Here is a 17,887-nt window from a genome sequence, read left to right on the forward strand (position 1 = left end):
TAATTATCTTATTTATTTAATTATCTAACTACAACATCTAGAATAAAATAAATTATTTGGGTTCTTCCCATTGTATGTTGCTTTAGTGGTGTTGTTGTTGTTGTGATCACCAAGGTTCAAATCCCAATTGGGCCATTGTGATCACAAGCTTGTGCCTTCATTGATTTAATATGTTCATGGGCTTGAGCCTTAACATTGTTATATGGGGATGATGTCCCTCATTTGTGGTTTCACCGATTCATAGCTCTAGGTCAAGATCGTTTCCTATGGAGCTAGAGGGTGTGTCATGCCAACATCACCAGTCACATTAAAAAATTTACTCGACACTTATTTTTAAAAATAAAAAATTAAATAGACTATTTAATTAATTCAATTATTCACTTTTCTAAACAAAGTTCTTCTAAAATAAATAATATTTTATTTATTTTATTCTCCCATGCACATGATTAAATAATTTTTAATTATTTAATTCTAATTGGATCTCCATCTTCCTCACTTAACTACCACTCAATTTTAGTCTTCTAATCTTTTATAAATCATGCATTTAGTTCTCTTCATCATGCGATTAGTTATCCCTTGATTAGCTCCATCAATTCATCCCATTCATTCCCATAAATTGATCTTTAAATCTATCTCATGCAATTTGCACCATTGATCGATATCAAATCAATCTATATAATTAGCCATCATTCATCAATCATTCTTAAACCATAGTCTTTGAGCTTTCATGTGATCACAATTGTGAATAACACTTCATACAAATCTGAGAGTAACATTTCTACCATTGAGGAAAGCTACAGAGCAATAGAGATAATCAAGATTAATGTGTGAAGGTATACTTGCTTTCTATTCATTTGAAATCATGCATTTGTCTTACATGCTTTATTGTCTAGATTATAATATTGTGTAGAATTGAGGGTTTTCGGTTGATCTGTTAATAGTTTACACGCATTCAATTTCTAGCCTTACAATATGCATGAGAAAAAGAAAAGAGAAATTAATTAAATAATAAAAATTATTTGATTAATTTGAAGGAAAGAAATTTGATGAACTAATTAAATTTTATAAAAATTATTTAATTAGAGGGAAATTTTGAATTTGTGGATGAGGAAATATGATGAAATAATTATAAATTATTTAATTATTGTTTGATGAAAAGGAAAAATGTTAGCTTAATTAAATAATTGAAAATATTTAATTAATGTTGACAAAAGAAATAATAAAAAATATGACAAATCAATTAGATGAGAACATGTTAGTCATTTTTAGGTGTCTATATCTACGCATTCAAAGCACCACCCATTTCTCTATAGATTTATGGAATACAACCACTCTTTTTACAATAATTATATTTTAGTGGTTGTGTGCACCCAAAGTGAGATGCTTTTAGAGCTAAATCTTATAACACATAATTTAAATTTAATTAATCTAATGCAACTAAAAGAGCATTGATTGATGTCATCTTTTGTATTCGTGTATCCCCTTATTGTATAAATACAATCTCTATGTTCATTATTTAAGGGTGGATTTTCACAAGTTTGTGCTTTGTAACAAACCTTGATTATTAACACTTCTCTCCAATTTGTTCCTATTTGTTGAATGTGGAAGTCAAACACTATTTCATGTTTCTAATGCTTCAAGTCATATCTTGTGAATCAAGGGAAACTTTTCATGCAAGGTTAGCAGGTTAGTTAAATCCAAATAAGCATAAAAGCTAAATGAAGACAACAAGCTAACTAGATTATACCTTGCAAGAGAGGAGTCTCTCTTGTTCCTTCGATTAAGCTTGATGAAGTAGAGGTGCCCTTGTGCTCCACTTGTTTGGATGTGCTCTTCTTGATGGATGTGGAATGCTCTCCAAATGCATAACAAGATTGGTGGATTAGGATTGGATTTGGATTATGATGGATGAGAAATAGATGGATTTGGATGAAAAGGGATTTGTTTTGAATGAGAGATTATTTGGATATTATGAGGACATTATGTGGATATGATAGAAGGAGATAGAGGAAGAAAGGGGTAGTATAAGATTAGAAGAATATTCCATGTAGTGATTTGTGAGGAAATGAGACTCCAATTTATAGATTGGAGGAGGCCAATGGAGGGCCAAGATTGATTTTGGTATGAAGGTTTGAGATTGATTTGGGATGGAAGACATGGATCAAGGTGTATTGGGAGAATAAAAAGGAATATAAAATTCCTTGGGAAAAGGAGAGAGGAATTAAAAATTCCAAAATAAAGGATGTGTGAGAAGACTAAATTTTTAAAGGAATTAAAAATTCCTTGGGAAGAGGATGCATGGGGAGATTCAAGGAATTTGAATTTCCTTGAAAGGATCAAAGGTGATGTGACATGAGTGGAGGAATATAAAATTGGAGAATAATGATAAGTATGGTTAAGGAAGAATTAATTAGGCTGAGCGGGGAATAAGAAAAGTGATTTGTAGGAATCACATGATTTAAGTTAATTAATTAGAATTAATTAACTAGGAGGAATTTAGAAGACTTACAGATTTGGCTGACTTTAGAAGAATAGGGAAATAATTGATTTATTTGATAAATTAATTATTGGACTATAGTGACAAGATTGATTAAATTTGATTTAATTAACCTTAAGAAGAAGGGAATTAACACAATTAAATTGGTTAATTATGATCACAGACTTAAATGAATTGAACATTAATTTTAGGTGTCTACATCTTGTATATAGATATTTATAATTTTTGGAACATTATATAAGAAGTTGTAACTATCTCATTTCATCCTACTTAAGTGTTGTGCATCAATGACCATTTTCCTTTTATATTATTGGTAATATTTTTAATTGGCTATATGTAGATTATTGATTCATGTCTAAGATTTTATTCCAATGATAACCACTCTTGAACATTTCTTTAGTTAAGTTAGGATTTATTTTCATGCACTTCTCTCTTTTCCCCTTTTCTTTGAAAGTGGATAGTGAGAGCTCATTGAAAAACATAAGGATTTAACCATTGAAATCTTAGATGTCATTTTATGAATCAAGTCCCACATTCATATAGATTCCTATTGTCATACTCTCTACATGGCATAGGTCTAGGGTACATCTATATAGTAACAAATGATAACTATATATGAATGACAATAAGTAGTACCATAAATACATTATTGTAGCACTAAGCTTGTCTTGTTTACCAGATAGACTAAACCTAATCATTAACCTATCAATAAGGATAAAGTTATACATTACCTTATATGAGAATGGTTTCATCCCATATGATTTATGCCTTCTTAGACTAGGTCACATGCATGATTCTATCTCTTGGATCACAATACACTACGACTAATTCTATCATATTCAAACATCAACTCTCTCACTCTTAATGCCAACTTTCCTAATTTTTTTAACTTTGCCATGTCAACTAACATACACTAAATCTTGAGTGAAAAAACAAAAATCCTATATTTATATGTAGCCATAAATCATTTTTTCTCATTAGATAGCTACTAAATCAATCATCATAAAGAATATACAGTAAATAGTATTACATTAGCGTCATGTCACTTGCATCAATTAATTGAAGTATCTTCAAAGATTGTAGATTGACAAAAAGGCTTGCTTGCAATCAAAGAAATTTGTTAGACTTCCCTTTACCAATCAATAGGCCCCACCATGCTTTTCATCACAACCCCTTATTCAACACTAAGTACTAAAGATAGGAGAACACCAAAAAAGACTACATTAGCATAAGATAGATCCATCATAGAAAAATTAGACAATATGAAAAAAAACACCAACCTAAATTTTAGTTCAAATTTCATTACATTTTCTAGTGATTAAATTTCAAATTCAATTATGTTACAAAAGATAAGCAATGAGGTCTTGTTTTTAATTTATCAATCTCAATTCATATTTAACGGATGTTTATTACTTAATTATTTAATTAAATAGAATTAAAGCAAAATTGTAGATATCAAATTCAATTATATTAAAAAAAACCACTTCTATATTCTTTTTATTTTATCAATCTCACCTCATATTTGATTGATGTTTATTACCTCACTATTTAACTAAATGAAATTAAAGCATGATTCTAGATATTAAATTCAATTGTGGTATAAAAAATAACACAATTTCGAGTTCCTAAAATACCCGTTGATCTCAACTCATATTTGACCGACATTTATTGCTTGATTATCTAACTAAACAAAATCAAAGTAAGATTCTAGACATCAAATTCAATTTCATTACAAAAAAATAACATAATTTGAAATTCCTAAAATGTCCATCAATTCCGTCTCATGTTCGATTTGGCGTTTATTACTTATTTATATAATTAAATAATAAATTAAAGCAAGATTCTACATACCAAATTAAATTGTGTTATGAAAAATAATACAATTTTGAGTTCCTAAAATACCCATCAATCTCAACTCATATTTAATCGACATTTTTTACTTAGTTATCTAATTAAACAAAATCAAAGTAAGATTCTAGACATAAAATTGAATTACATTACAAAAAAAAACACAATTTTGAATTTCTAAAACGTCCATCAATTCTAACTCATGTTCGAATTTATTATTTAATTAAATAATAAATTAAAGTAAGATTCTAGATATCAAACTCAATTGTGTTATGAAAGATAACACAATTTCAAGTTCTTGAAACAACTGTCAATCTCAATCCATATTTAATCAACATTTTTACTCAATTATCCAACTAAACAAAATTAAAGTAAGATTCTAGGCATCAAATTCAGTTACATTACAAATCAATAACACAATTTTGAATTCCTAAAACATTGATGGATTCCAACTCATATTCAATTTAAGAAAAAATTAAAGTAAGGTTCTAGACATTGAATTGAATTACATTAAAAAACTAACACAATTTCGAATTCCTAAAACACCCATCAATTCCAACTCATATTTGATTGACTTTATTATTTAATTATTTAATTTAAACAATAAAAAGAATTAAAAGTAAGCTTCTAGACAAGGAAGCCTTTGATTTCAAAGCATGAAGACTTTAGGTAGTGATTGAGCAGCCGGCACACATGTTGTGTTAAAGGGAAGGGCAAATGTTATTTGTTTGGTAAATGCAATCAAATCAATTTGAAAAAAATAGAATTATATGGGCTGTAACACGCATTCTTCTAGATATTTTAGGTAGTACACCTACAAAGTGTGGATTGTATGTTGTTTGGGCAAAAAGGGTGACCGGCGATAGTCGGTGAGAAGTGAGAAGTGAGAAGTGAGAATGAGAATGGAAGAGAAGAAGGGCCTCGTGTCGTTGTCTCCGAGCACCAGACAAGGTAACCGTCGAGTCATGGATTTCGTTGACGTGTATTAATCGCGGGCCTCGCTTTGTCTCCTTGTCCCCTCTTTCCTTTCTCTCACATTTTTCTCCTCTTCCTTCTTCTTATACCACCTATTTAAATTAGCCCTACTACCACCAGGAATAAATTATCATTTTTTTCTCTCTTCTTTTGCCAATAATTCGTTTAGCAGTTTGGATCCTTTGGAATGAGTACGCACGATTATATTGCCCACCTCTCTGCATATTCGGATTCGGACCATGCCCATGCTGAACACCAGTTTGAAGAGACCGATCTCAGATTGAGTTTGGGCCTTCCTGTGGCTGATTTGTTCAACAATGGTGATTTTTGTTGATGTTTCAGTCTGTTTTGATCTTTGGGGAAAAGCCCAATTGCTAAAGATGTGGTTTTTTTTATTGGTGTTGTTGCAGAGAGGAATTGGGGCAAGGCAGAGTGTATGAGAAGGTTTGGCCTGCAGGGCTCCAGTGAAGAGGCTCAGGATTCCTCACGCTACTCCAATGATTTTTCTTCCTTGTAAGTGAAATGATTCTGGACATGCTAGTATTCAAAAGATTGCTTTCAAGAGTGAATTGGGTATGTTTTTTATTGATGTTTCACATCATACTCAACAATCTATTATGTTCAATTATCAACTGGGTAGGTATACTTTTGTATTGATGTATGATATACTCAACAAATATGTCATGATATTTTCATGATCAATTGTTAAATGTGATCTGAAATAAAACAAAACATATCACAAATAACATCAATACAAAAAAATATACACAATCAATCTTTTGAATGCTATTGTTATACATCCATGGCAAAGTTTCTTTTTGCTTTTCTATCCTATATATCATACAGAGGGATTAGTTTTTCCAGGTTTCTTTTATAAAGCAGATTTATGAGGCTTTTATATTGAAATATGGACAATTGAATACAAGAGAATTTAATATTTAAAAGGCAGTTAAGTTTCTATGAGAGTGAGTATTTATATATACTCCCTTCCACAGCTATTTGCAGTAGTTCATTGAATCTGATTGAAGGGCTATTAACATGGTTTTTTCACAGAAATGAAGCAGTGGGCTGGCCTCCAGTTCAAACATGTAGAAAAAACATGGTTTGTAAGCCTCTTCACTCTGAAAACCAGAGGGGTGTGCAGGAATCAATGAATGGCAACAGTGAGGAGAGTGGAGGAAGCTCAAACTTTCTCAAGGTAATCATGGATGGTATGCCTATTGGCAGAAAAGTGGATCTCAATGCCTACAACAGCTACAATAGCCTAGCTCTAGCACTGGAGCACATTTTCCAGCCATCTTTCATATGTGAGTAGCTTAAACAGTCCTCTCTAAACTTTGAATTGTGCTTAAGCCAAATTGTTGTAGGTTGTCTGGTATTTCATCTTTTTAAAAACTTTTGCATCACATAAAAGTTTTTGTCAAGCTTAAACAATACGACTTGTTAGATGACCATCCAAAATCGCATAGAATATGTTGTTTAACTTAAAATTGTTGTGGGTTGTCTTCCATCTCATGTTATTTACCTTTTTTGAAGGTAAAGATGCAGTGAAGGGGTCCTCCATTGCAAAAGATTCAAAGAGTTCATGGCTTTTGGAAGCTTCATCCAGCTACTTGTTGACATACCAGGACAAGCATGGAAACTGGATGTTTGTGGGTGATGCTCCCTGGCAGTAAGGCCTCTGTACCCAATTCAATATTCTTATGACTTTCATTGGAAAACTCTTACAATTGGGTTTCCTTCTCTTGTGTTGCAGAGTCTTTGTCAAGTCTGTGAAACGTCTAAGAATTGCAAAAGGGTAAGGAGAAGAAGGTAGTTGACAGATCTCAGTTGCCAATGATATATTTTTATCAAATCCTACAACAAAAATCTGAAGATAGTATTTCTGCAAGCTATGATCTACAATATAATTTGGGTTATGTTGTGCTGTTTGGTTGATGTAGGAAGCCTAGTTAATGAAGGCACTGGCAGCTGAAGGTCTTCCAAATCGATACCTACCATTTACAAAGCTTCTCAAATAAAATATGAACATTTCCTCTTTATCAGTCTCAGGATTATGTTGTTATTTTTGAGCAATTTGGAATTTTTTCAATGTTAAACAAATCTGATAACAACATTTCAACTAAGCACAACTCCGTGACTTCCAGTATGATATCAATTTCCTTCTCTCTTTAAATACTCAAGTTTGTATGTAGTACCATAAAAAAAGGTTTTTTTTATGAATGGGTTTGTATGCTGGGAAAGTTTCTTTAGTTGTGAGATGTGGCAAGCTCTGTTATGAAGTCTCCTCCATAACTGTTTTGTCTAATTCCTGCTTTTTTGTTTGTTTTTTTAGTCGATTACGTGTGGCTCCAGAGTTCATAATATCATATGTCTTAAACTGTTTTAGTATCTTTTTGTGGATAGAACTTAATTTTTCTATATAGAGCAGATTCCGCCATTAAGTCAATTGATGAAGCAACCTACCCTTTATTAATGGCCTTTTTGAAATATGTAAATAAATTGGGTCAACTTTCTTAGGTCTTTTTCCATATCTAAATATGGGTCAACTTTCTTAGGTCTTTTTGCAATATGTAAATAAATTGGGTCATCAACTTTCTTAGGAAACCTACCCCTACCCCTTAATTTAAGGGTCTTATTGCAATATCTAAATAGATTGGGTCAACTTTCTTAGGAAACCACCTATAATCTAAATAGATTGGGTCAACTTTCTTAGGAACCACCTTTAATTTAAGGGTGTTATTGCAATAAGGGTCTTATTGCAATATCTATATAGATTGGGTCAACTTTCTTAGGAATTTACCCTTAATTTAAGGGTCTTATTCTAATATCTGTATAGATTGGGTCAACTTTCTTAGGAACCTACCCTTCATTTAAGGGCCTTATTGAAATATCCAAAGGCCTTAATTGAAATATCTAAAGGCGTCTAAATAGATTGGGTCAACTTTCTTTTAATAAACCCTAATAAGATAGCCTTGAATGGTGCTTTTTTATAGAATTTCAAAATTGATACATTAGTAGAGGATAATTCAGCGAATCTTGTAAATTTAGAATTTCAAAATTGATACATTAATTTGGATCATCTAATTTAGAATTTCAAAATTGATATATTAATTTGGATCATCTAAATTAGAATTTCAAAATTGATACATTAATAGAGGATAATTCAGTGAATCTTGTTTATGATACATATTGGATAATTCAGTGAATCTTGTTTATCTTAATTGATACATATTGGATAATTCAGTGAATCTTGTTTATCTTAATTGATACATACATATTGGATAATTCAGTGAATCTTGTTTATCTTAATTGATACATTAATAGAGGATAATTCAATGAATCTTGTTTATGATACATATTGGATAATTCAGTGAATCTTGTTTATGAATGAATCTTGTTTATAATACATATTTGTACTATGCAATTTCTTATGTTTATATAAAATGATTTAAAATAATTAATGAAAAGAAGATAATATTAATATGGAAGGTCATATAGTTTCTTTAAGATTTTTCATTGAAATTTTACATCTTAAAATGTCTACTATTTTCGAGTATTATTGTTGTCTACAATTTTCGAGTAAGCTTATGAACAAGTTAAATGTTATAATAATTTTGTGTGAAGTTGTAGTGACTAAATCATTCTTCAAGATTTTTCATTGAAATTTTACATCTTAAAATGTAAATGTAATATCATGTTTATTATTGTTGTCTACAATTTTCATGGAAGCTTCTGAGCAAGTTAAATGTTATAATAATTTTGTGTGTGTGAAATTGTAGTGACTAAATCACACTAAATACTTTTTAACTTGTTATGAAATCCTTATTTTGTAATCCCTAAATTTTACTTTCAAGATTAACAAATGTAATAAAATAAATAAAACATAATAAACTTTCAATGTTAACAAATGCACACATTCAACACTATTAGTGTGCATCGCATGTGCATACACATGTGAATTTGAATTTGCATGGACTAAATCACACTAAATATTTTATATACATATAAAAAATGTGTGTTGTAGGTAACACAACCTCAATCTACAAAAATCACACTAAATATTTTATATACATATAAAAAATGTGTGTATAAAAAATGTGTGTTGTAAGTAACACAACCTCAATCTACAAAAAGGTACCACACATTCTAATGTATCATTACCACAACTCTACAAAAAGCTACCACACATTCTAATGTATCATTACCACAACTACTCTAATAGAACACATCACTAAAGCCACACAAGAAAAAATATTCAAGATATTCAATTGTCAAAAGGGCTACAATATGAAATAATGAAGAGGAGAGAAATTACTTTATCATAAGAATACATTTAATCACTAATATAAATGATAATAACAAAAGGGCTTCAATATGAAATAATGAAGAGGAGAGAAATTACTTTATCATAAGAATACATTTAATCACTAATATAAATGATAATAACAAATATTTTATATTGCATTAATATAGATGGTATTAATGGCTGTACAGATTTTTAAATGTAACATGCTATGGATTTTTTTTTTTAGCATTTCTTATATGTACTTTTGAACAATGATAGCCTAAAAATATTAGTTGAATTATTAATAATAAAAAATAATCATCCAATTGATAATGAAGCTATGATTAATCATCTCCTTTAATATATTTTTTTTATATGATCAATGTAATTAGCTAAAATGTCTAACTCAATTTTTTACAATTCATTATTTTATTACAAATAAAAATGATTAAAATGTAGCCAACAAAATTTTCATGCAAATAAATGTAACAGATATAAAAAAGATATAAAAGACATAAGATGTATTTAGTCATTTTTTATTTTTTTTTGATAAAAGTGGATGAGACCATTAAAATTATATTGATTATATATATTTTTACATGTGTCTGGTTCAAAGAGCACTGAAGGGAAAGAACCAGTAAGAAAACCTTTCAGTATTGCTCAAGAAAACATAAGCCTATCTACCCATTACAAAAAGCCCATAGGCATACCAAAACCTCCCAGATACACTACAATGCATTGCCATCCGCATTAGATATAAAGGAAGTTGTAAGAAATAGTCTAACACTACAATGCATTGCCATCCGCATTAGATATAAAGGAAGCTATAAGAAACAGTCTAATAGGGAGCATCTGAAGATGGAGTGAAGAATGTCCACCAAAAATCAGAGCCATCACCCCAAAATCCAGCCTGTCTAAACACCACAAGAATCCAAAGCTCTGAAGAACACAAAACTCAGAGCCATGAGAGAACCAAGAATAAGAGATCCACATTAACTGCTCTTTCCAATTCCTCAGAAAAAGCCATCATCCGCCGAATTTGGCAAGAATTCTCCTTAGAAAATAGAACATGATGTTGGAGCGAAAAGCAAGACAAAGATCAAATGATAGCCATAAGTGCCCACCAACAATCAACATAACTGAGAACGGGATCACCATGTCATAATTATGTTACGTCCCAGAGACAACTGAGAGGGGGGGGTGAATCAGTTGTCAAATAAATTCAAACCAAAAATAACTTAACCAACCAATGCTTAATACCGGTAAACTAGTTTAACATGCCGGTAGACAGTTAATTGTTATACTGGTAAGGATTAGTGCATGAAACATAAAGATAAAGTCATTCACAACACATAACACCAATATTTGTACGTGGAAACCCTGTAAGGGGAAAAACCACGATGGGAAACCTTACCCACAATTGGATGATACTACTGCAGATAGTAAGTGTACATAAATGGGGTCTGCACATGCAGAAAGGCCAAGTGCCTAGAACTCACTGCTCAATCACAAAATGGGAGTCACACTGACTATAGTTGGATGGTTAAATCCAATAAGAATGTACTACACAAAATAGCATCTTCATATGTTGGATTCAGTACTGGTGTAGTTATGATTGTCTTCACAAAAACCCTCCTTCAATCTTCAAATGATGTCTGCGTGTATAACTCTGCTTATTCTCGCATATACCTTCACACAATCCTTTTTCGCATTCCACATTTGATCTTACAAATAAGATCTTACATTTATACCATAATCTAAGACCAATTTTAGTAGGTCGACTCTACAAGATATTACAATAAAAACATTTTACAAACAATACAATATGCGATGCAATAACCGATTCAACATGTCGGCTTAATACATTTACAACAATAATTAATCATCTCCATAGCGTGTCGTGCTGATCTGGAAAAGATAAACCTGTCGGTGTAACCCTAGACCTATTTGTCGGTAACAACGAATATGCGAATGCTAATGTACCAATAAACAAAACTCCAAAACAAAGTGTCCACACAATGTCTTCGACATAACCAAGTGTTTTCCATATCATTCCAATTGTCGGTGATCATTATATCTTGCCGGTGTACTAGATACCGATGACTGTGCATGAGTCACTTGCTTGTCGGTGAATGTTGCTGATTCTCCAAAGTACCAGAGTTGATAAGTGTTTAGTAGGTGTTGACATCAATGACAAAACCACACTAAAATACCAAAAATCCCCCCCTTTGGCATTAATGGCAACACAAGATGGAAAAACCATCAAAGTGCCAAAACAGAAATGCCAAATACCAAAAACCAACAATCTCCAGAAAGAGATCATAACCAAAAATCAAAATACATATACAGAGAGTAATAATCTCTCCCAAACAACAATCTCTCCCCCTGGGAGCAACATGTGTTTTCCTTGTGTTTTTCCATACCAATCTCTCCCCCTTTGACATCAAATGCCAAAGTTACAACAAAACATCTTACCAAGCCAAGTTCATATACAAAATACCAATCACTTTAGTATACCAGCTACTCCCCCTGAGAAGTAGCTTCCCATCAAAGCCAGAATAAAAGATTTCTCTATTAATTCAGTCAGTTGATGACAATCATCAACTTCCTAAGTCTCTACCAGTGGGGGTATAAACCCAAGATGATCTCTGAGATATTCAAAAGTCTCCTTAGGCAGAGGTTTAGTAAAGATATCTGCAATTTGCTCTTTAGTATTCACATAAACCAGTTTTATTTCCTTTGCTTCAACATTTTCCCTTAGAAAATTCAGTTTGATAGAAACATGTTTGGTTTTAGAATGTAATACCGGATTTTTAGATATATCAATTGCTGCAGTGTTATCACAATAGATAGTAATAGGTTCCTTGCATTTTACCTTTATGTCTTTCAACATTTGCTTAAGCCATAGTACCTGTGTACAGTTAGTTGTTGCTGCAACATATTCTGATTCTACTGTTGATAAAGATGTACAACTTTGTTTCTTACTCAACCAAAAAACTAGTTTGTTTCCAAGAAAGAATGCTCCGCCGGTGGTGCTTTTTCTATCATCCACATCTCCTACCCAATTTGCATCTGTGTATGCACATAATTCAAAGTTTTCATTTCTAAGATACCATAATCCAAGATTTATAGTGCCTTGTAAGTACCGGAAAATCCTTTTTACTGCTAATTCATGATTTTCTCTAGGATTACTTTGAAATCTTGAAACAATACATACTGCATTCATAATATCAGGTCTGGTTTGTGTCAAATACAGTAAACCTCCTATCATAGATTTGTATCTAGTTGGATTAATAGGTGTAGATTCATCCCTTAGTGATAGTTTGTCATTTGTTGTCATAGGTGTGCTTACCGGTTTAGAGTTCTTCATCCCAAATTTCTTTAGTAACTCTTCTAAGTACTTGGATTGACTCAAGAATATACCTTTATCAGTTTGTGAAATTTGCAATCCTAAAAAGAATTTTATTTCTCCAATCATAGACATTTCAAATTCTTGCTGCATTTTAATAGAAAATTCTTTACATAATCCATCTTCTCCTCCAAAGATTATATCATCAACAAATACTACTATAATCAATATATCATCATTAGTCACTTTATAGTATAAATTGTTGTCTGCATTACCTTTAGAAAAACCAATTTTCAAAAGATACTTATCCAATCTTGCATACCAAGCTCTTGGAGCTTGTTTCAATCCATACAAAGCTTTTCTTAACCTGCAAACCATATTATTGTCATCTGCCAAAGAAAATCCATCAGGTTGTTCAATGTACACTTCTTCAAGATCTCCATTCAAAAATGCACATTTAATATCCATTTGATAAACTTTGTAGTTCTTGTATGCTGTAAAAGCCAAAAATAATCTGACTGCCTCAATTCTAGCTACCGATGCAAAGGTTTCATTGTAATCAATTCCTTCTTTCTGAGAATATCCCTTACACACTAGTCTTGCTTTAATTTTGACAACCTTACCATCTTCATTAAGTTTGTTTCTGAATACCCATTTGGTTCCAATTACATTTTTATCTTTAGGCTGGGGAACTAATGTCCAGGTGTTGTTTTTCTCAATTTGTTCTAATTCTTCTTCCATAGCTTTAATCCAAAATTTATCTTCACACGCCTCATTAACAGATGATGGTTCAATTTGAGAAATAAGACATACCTCTTCATTTGGCAATCTTCCTCTTGTCATAACTCCTTTAAACTTGTTTCCAATTATCTGATCTTTAGAATGATTCAGTCTTACATACCGGGGTGTCTTTATTTGTTGTTGTTCCTCAGTTACTGTGGAATCCTCAGATGATATCGGGGTAATTGGATCTTCATTTTGTACTGGTGGATTCAGTGTAGGTTCATTTGTCAAAATTTTTGTTGCCAGTTCAGAGTCTCTATACCTTGAAGTTCCTCTGAATTGTTCATCAATATTTACATTTGTACTTTCAACAATTTTCTGCAATCTTTTGTTAAAATATCTATATGCCTTGCTCTTAGATGAATAACCAAGAAATATTCCTTCATCACTTCTAGGATCAAATTTCCCAATATACTCATCTCTTCCAATGTAACATTTGCTTTCAAATATTCTAAAATATTTAAGAGTAGGAGTATTACCAAACCATAGTTCATGAGGGGTCTTACCGGTTTCACCTTTGATGTGAACTTTGTTGAATGTATAGACCATTGTACTGACTACCTCTCTCCAATATACATGTGGTAGGTTTGCTTCTGATAACATACTTCTTGTTGCATCCAAGATAGTTCTATTTTTCCTTTCAACAACTCCATTTTGTTGTGTTGTCCGAGGTGCTGATAGCTGTCTTCTGATTCCATTCACTTCATAGAATGTATTAAATTCCTTAGATGTAAATTCACCTCCTTGATCTGATCTTAAACATTTGATTTTCTTACCAGTTTCATTTTCAACCATTGCTTTGAATAGTTTGAACTTTCCCAGTGCTTCAGATTTTTCTTTGAGAAAAGTAACCCAACACATTCTAGAATAGTCATCAATGATTAGCATGAAATATCTATCACCTTGTAAGCTTTTAGTTCTAGCTGGACCACATAAATCAGTGTGAATTATATCAAGAGCATTATTGGATTTTTTTGGAATACTTTTGAAACTAGCTCTAACTTGTTTTCCAAATTGACATTCCTTACATACTGTATTGTGAGGTTTGACAATTTTAGGTAAATCTCTAACTGCCTTAGTAGTATTGATTTTTACCATGCAATCAAAGTTTACATGATAGAGTCTCTTATGCCATAGTCAACTTTCATCTATATGTACAATTAAGCATGACTTTTCACTGTTATTCAAATGAAAGATATTACCTCTAGTCTGATTACCGGTTGCAATTTCCAAATCAGTTCTATTCATGATTTTGCATTTTCCATTTTTGAATTGTAACTGAAATCCTTTTTCAACTAATTGACCAACACTCAAAAGATTATGCTTTAATCCTTCAACATAGTAGACATTGTCAGTGTTATGCTTACCATCAAGAGATATTGTACCCTTACCTTTGATTAAACAAGCTTTGTCATCTCCAAATCTCACTAAGCCTCCATTGTATTCTTGAAAGTTCAAGAATTTACCTTTGTCTCCTGTCATATGATGTGAACATCCAGAATCAATGATCCATTCATCCTTTACTTCAATTTTAGCTACCAAGGCCTGTACTACCGGTTGAGCAGTAGGTGCTGGTTGATCTTTTGTTATAGCAACAAAAACAAATCCATTGTCTGCCAGATCCTCATCAGAATCATCAGTCACACCTTCATCAACAATGTAACAAGATTTGTCTTTATTCTTCTTAAATTTGTATCTCTGATATTCAGGGTTAGGCTTGTATGTTCTTCTAGCTTCTTCTCTTAGTATAGCATGTCTATCAGGGCATCTTGAAGCCATATGACCAATCTTATTGTAGTTAAAACATTTAAAGGGTGCTTTACCTTCATACTTACTTCCAACTGGACCTTTAGGCATTTTCCTTGCAAATAGTGCTTCAAGTTCTTCATTTTCTTTCCTACTTTCTTCAAGTTCTCTTGCATAAAAGGATTTCCAATCAGATTTATCAAATGATGGAGCAGATGATGTTGATGCTTTAAAGGCCAAATCTATCTTTATAGTAGCAACAGGACCAAATTCTTCAATTTCAAAAGATGAAAGTTTCCCAATCAATGTATCCCTAGTTACGGATGTATTAGGCATTGTTCTTAACTCATTTATAGTAGTGATTTTCATTTTATAAGCTGGTGGCAATCCTCTTAAAACTTTTGAAACAATTTCATCCTCACTTAAGGTTCCTCCACAACATTTAATACCCAAAACAATCTCATTTACTCTTTCCATAAAAGCAGAAATCCTCTCATCTTCTTCCATTTTCAGATGTTCATACCTGACCCGAAAGCTTTCAAGTTTTGCAATTTTGACTGTGGAATCTCCTTCATTTAGTGTTTCCAAATGATCCCAAATAGCTTTAGCAGTAGACCTATCTAATAGTCCCATGATTTGTTGATCTGATAATGCGCTCAGAAGTGCTTCTCTTGCTTTGCAATCATTTTCCTCATCTTTAGTCAAGTTGGGTGGAGTGGGCTGACTCTAAGTAGGAGTAGTATAACCATTCTTTGTAACATCCCAGATGTCCTTTCCAATGCAATTTAGATGTGTCTCCATTTTGATCTTCCATATGCCATAGTTGGTTCCATCTAATTTTAGGACTGTCCTTTCTGAAATAGTTAGTAGACATTGGATCTCCTCAAGCTATTAAACTTTTGCAAAAGAGGACTAGGCTCTGATACCAATTGTATTGTTATATCGGTAAGTATTAGTGCATGAAACATAAAGATAAAGTCATCCATAACACATAACACCAATATTTGTATGTGGAAACCCTATAAAGGGAAAAACCACGATGGGAAACCTTACCCACAATCAAATGATACTACTGCAGATAGTAAGTGTACATAAATGGGTTCTGTACATGCAGAAAGGCCAAGTGCCTAGAGCTCACTGCTCAATCACAAAATGGGAGTCACATTGACTATAGTTGGATGGTTAAATCCAATAAGAATGTACTGCACAAAATAGCATCTTCATATGCCGGATTCAGTACCGGTGTAGTTCTGATTGTCTTCACAAAAACCCTCCTTCAATCTTCAAATGATGTCTGAGTGTACAACTTTTCTTATTCTTGCATATACCTTCACACAATCCTTTTTTGCATTCCACATTTAATCTTACAAATAAGAACTTACATTTATACCATAATCTAAGACCAATTTTAGTAGGTCGACTCTACAAGATATTACAATAAAAATATTTTACAAACAATACAATATTCGATGCAATAACCGATTCAACATGTCGGCTTAATGCATTTACAACAATAATTAATCATCTCCATAGTGTGTCGTGTTGATCTGGAAAAAATAAACCTGCCAGTGTAACCCTGGACCTATTTGTTGGTAACAACAAATATGCGAATGCTAATGTACCAATAAACAAAATTCCAAAACAAAGTGTCCACACAATGTCTTCGACATAACCAAGTGTTTTCCATATCATTCCAAGTGTCGGTGATCATTATATCTTTTCGGTGTACCAGATACCGATGACTGTGCATGAGTCACTTGCTTGCCGGTGAATGTTGCTAATTCTCCAAAGTGCCATATTTGATAAGTGTTTAGTAGGTGTTGACATCAATGACAAAACCATACCAAAATACCAACAAATTATCACATCATGAAAGAAACCTACTAATATGAGGATGATCACACAATGATAAAGCCATCGAATAGCATAATATCCCCAATCATTAGAACAACTACCTGAATCACCAATAGATCATGATACCAAATGAAGCGAAGAGGAAAAAACAAGTGCTTAAGGTATGAAAGCCTGATGGGAAGGCAACCAGCAACTAGTCGCAACAAAAAATGATTACCAAAAATAGAGGATCAAACTAATATTATGCAAGTAACCATGTCGTACAACTACTGATTAATATGTAATGGTTGCCATAAGCCAAAGAGATCCCAAACTTACAAAAGAAATTCAAAACAGCTCGCCAACCAAGATAACCAAACAAAACCAAAAGATACCCCTCCAAACCAAAGAAAAATCCACCATCCAAACCAAAGATACCACTCCTACCTCCGGACTTTGTGCGAAGAAACTACCAAATATGACTACAACAGGAATGCTACCATAAGGCAGGACAACATCCCCCCTATAGCCATATAGGGAAGTAACCATCACATAAAGCAAGGAGACA

At 32.3% G+C, this 17,887-nt stretch overlaps 1 protein-coding gene across 3 annotated transcripts; it reads left to right on the forward strand.

Moving 5' to 3' along the window:
• Positions 1–5,380: 5,380 nt before the first annotated feature.
• On the forward strand, positions 5,381–7,572 carry LOC131064700 (auxin-responsive protein IAA10). 3 transcript variants are annotated; one of them, XM_057998948.2, is made up of 6 exons: positions 5,381–5,640; positions 5,731–5,833; positions 6,374–6,627; positions 6,863–6,992; positions 7,077–7,118; positions 7,264–7,572. In XM_057998948.2, the coding sequence occupies exons 1-6, from the start codon at positions 5,508–5,510 to the stop codon at positions 7,274–7,276; spliced, it is 675 nt and encodes a 224-aa protein (XP_057854931.1). In that variant the 5' UTR covers positions 5,381–5,507; the 3' UTR covers positions 7,277–7,572. The 3 variants fall into 3 exon arrangements, with proteins under 3 accessions (XP_057854931.1, XP_057854927.1, XP_057854937.1); XM_057998944.2 differs by having other exon boundaries at positions 5,384–5,640; positions 6,857–6,992; XM_057998954.2 differs by having other exon boundaries at positions 5,385–5,640; positions 6,857–6,992; positions 7,077–7,132; positions 7,264–7,469.
• The last annotated feature ends 10,315 nt before the right edge of the window (positions 7,573–17,887 follow it).

The sequence above is a fragment of the Cryptomeria japonica genome, chromosome 1, assembly GCF_030272615.1.
Source record: "Cryptomeria japonica chromosome 1, Sugi_1.0, whole genome shotgun sequence".
Lineage (NCBI taxonomy): Eukaryota > Viridiplantae > Streptophyta > Pinopsida > Cupressales > Cupressaceae > Cryptomeria > Cryptomeria japonica.